This window comes from Numida meleagris, unplaced genomic scaffold (assembly GCF_002078875.1).
Source record: "Numida meleagris isolate 19003 breed g44 Domestic line unplaced genomic scaffold, NumMel1.0 unplaced_Scaffold1391, whole genome shotgun sequence".
Lineage (NCBI taxonomy): Eukaryota > Metazoa > Chordata > Aves > Galliformes > Numididae > Numida > Numida meleagris.
This window is the reverse complement of record NW_018363179.1, coordinates 71-2,722: the sequence shown is the minus strand read 5'-3', so window position 1 is coordinate 2,722 and position 2,652 is coordinate 71. Positions and strand designations below refer to the sequence as shown.

At 47.0% G+C, this 2,652-nt stretch overlaps 1 protein-coding gene across 1 annotated transcript; it reads right to left on the bottom strand.

Annotated features, from left to right (window-relative positions):
• Window positions 1-7: 7 nt before the first annotated feature.
• Window positions 8-2,277, bottom strand: LOC110390583 (zinc finger CCCH domain-containing protein 11A-like; the record flags this gene model as incomplete). Its single annotated transcript, XM_021381974.1, has 5 exons — window positions 8-429; window positions 930-997; window positions 1,546-1,685; window positions 1,998-2,102; window positions 2,191-2,277. Coding segments are annotated over 5 exons (671 nt in total), but the record flags the coding sequence as incomplete, so codon positions are not given.
• Between the last annotated feature and the right edge of the window lie 375 nt (window positions 2,278-2,652).

Here is a 2,652-nt window from a genome sequence, read left to right as displayed (position 1 = left end):
CAGGAGAACAGAATGCAGTCACTGCCCATTTCTACCAGTTCAGCTCCGCTTTAAGACTCACTGCAAAGTTTCAGAAGCGTCGCCTCAGAATAACAGAGAAAAGGAACGGGGTTGGGTTTGTTTTATTGTTGCTCTTCATTTTAAAATAGATAATAAGACTACGGAGTTACACTGTCAATTATCTCAGAGAGTTCCAGAAGGAGCTCATCCACATCTCTCCCTGCCTCCAAGTCAATTTCTCCTTCCAGTTCTCCTGAGATTTCTATCATGAACTTCTCCAGGTCGTCATCTTCAGACAGGAGCGCTTCCCCAGCGTCTGTGCAGCTCAGCTGCTGCGTCTTGTCTGCTGCTTGTGAGGAATGTGAAGTTGGGTTTGAAACCTCAGACTGTGCCGCAGAGTCTGCCTGGCTTCCCAGATGCAGTTCCAGACTTGGGAGAACAAGGAAGAGAACAATGAGTACATGACATTTTTAACTGGAGATACGCTTTCTGCAAACCAGCTCTGAGATCTGTAGTTAACCCCTCCTACCCCTCAAACTCACATAGGGATGGCTACTCAGTTAACCTGGGGCTGCCTTTAGAGTGCAGGATACCAGCAGGTACGTTTTTCATAGTGGGAATTTATCTGTACAGATAGAGCAGTTGGAGTCTAGCAAACTAAAGCCCATTTTTGCAGCCACCCTCATTAGTTTGACTGTAAAAATGTTAAGAAGTCATCCTCTGCATGAACCTGTTTACTAATTGAGTTACTTTTCCCCATGACATACTCAGCCAAGATTTGAGGAAGTAATATTTAGATTACTTCAGATGACTTCTTCCTTTGTTGGATTACGCCATGACATCTCAAACATCCCATTTTTCCCCAGACATGAAAGAACTTATGTTTAATGGAAAAACTGCACCGATGAAGAACAAGTAGCGGTCATCACCTGCTTGGAGGTTTTTCAACTTCAGGAATGGTGACCAGGCTGTACTCGGGCAGGGCTGGCTCAACGGCCTAGGAAGAAACACGACAGTGTGTATGAAGCACAGGTAAAAGATTCCTAAGTAACTTCTTTGCCCAGAGAAGCTGTGGATGCCACATCCCCGGAGGCACTCAAGGCCAGGCTGGATGGGTTTCCGGGCAGTCTGATCTAGTGGTTGGCAACCCTGCGCACAGCAGCACAGGTGGAACATTAGGTGATATTTGAGGACTCCTCCTCTCTTCCCTCAGCATTGCTGAGCTTGAAGCCAAATAACCGCAGCGCTCCCGAAGAAAGCATTCTCTTGAAGGTTGCAAATGACTTTGGGTCTTTCTAAGAGTGCAGCGTTAATGGACAAAATCCTTCACAGCACAGAGCAAGCACAGAATTGTGGAATCGCAGAGTATTACATAAACATTGCTCTGCATCTAATCAAAAGAAGAAGTTTCCCCAAGTACCCTGTCTGCCCATCTGCTGCCTTCAAAGGAAACAGAAGACCTGTAGACCATTGGAAATTTCGACCTTTTCTTCGAGAGCGATGTGAGCCTTCCATATCCACTACTGCTTTTGCCACTGTTCTTACCAGAGCTGGTTTTTTAGCTGGGGGCTCATCCATGTCCTCAGCAGCAGACGGATGCATCTCAGCTGCATTTCGTTTCCGCGCCCGCTTTGCAGGGAGGGTGGGTTTCCCATTAGGAGGCTTCACGCACACCTTGCGTCCCTCTGGAGTAAAAGGGTGAGAGAACTGATACAGCATTGCTGAGCCTCAAGAGAAATACGGGTTCTCTTATCATTCCCACAGCCCTTCCACATAGTTAAATACATTTGACCAGCAGAACTACATTGCCAGGTCCTGGATTCTCAGCAATGTTTTCCACGGAGTCATCGCTGTCTACCAACAACGCATACAAAGGAACAAAGGAAGCCAATAGCTACCCTCAGTAATAATCCAAGGCAAGGAAAACTCAGACACAGAACAATCCTCAGTGAAAGCATTACTTTTCTGAGACACTGCATCACGCTCCTTGTGCTCACCCTCAGCTCTTTTCTTGCGAGGCGGTTCCTCTGCTGTTTCCTCCTCCTCTTCTGGTCGCTTGCGTTTTCGTCCAGGCAGGCCTTGGGGGGAAGCTGGGATGGCAACTGCAGAGAACAGTCCCAGGAAAGAACAATCAGAAAACCGAAGTAGAAGGCAGTGCATCAAACCCAGATGCCTGTTTAGTATCTGTACCTCTCTTTGGAGCCTTCTCAAGCTCTCTCTTGTTCCCCAGCCTTACTGCAAGGCCGCGCTTGCATGGGAGGCCACTTGCATCAGCTTCTGGCAGAGAGAAAACAAGAAATACTTGAAGAGCATCTCTTTGGAGGAAGATTTTAGCACAGTCAACCACAAGCTTCAAATTTTCAAGCACTGTTTCTTACATTTGCCTTTCTGCTGCTCAAATGTTGTGCCATTTCTACAGTCAACACAGATCTGCAATGCATTTGCCTCTCTCCTACATCAAACACACCCTTTCATGCAGTCCTATTTAGAGGAAGGTACCCAATCGGTGGCTCACTACAAGTTCTCACCCACGGAGGCTTTCCATTTCCCACCTTTCTCCGTAGGAGTCAATCGAATCCCAGCCTCCTTCCCTAAATCAAGGCATAATTTTTCTATGCCACAGAAACCAGCCACCAATAGAAGTCTTGTCCT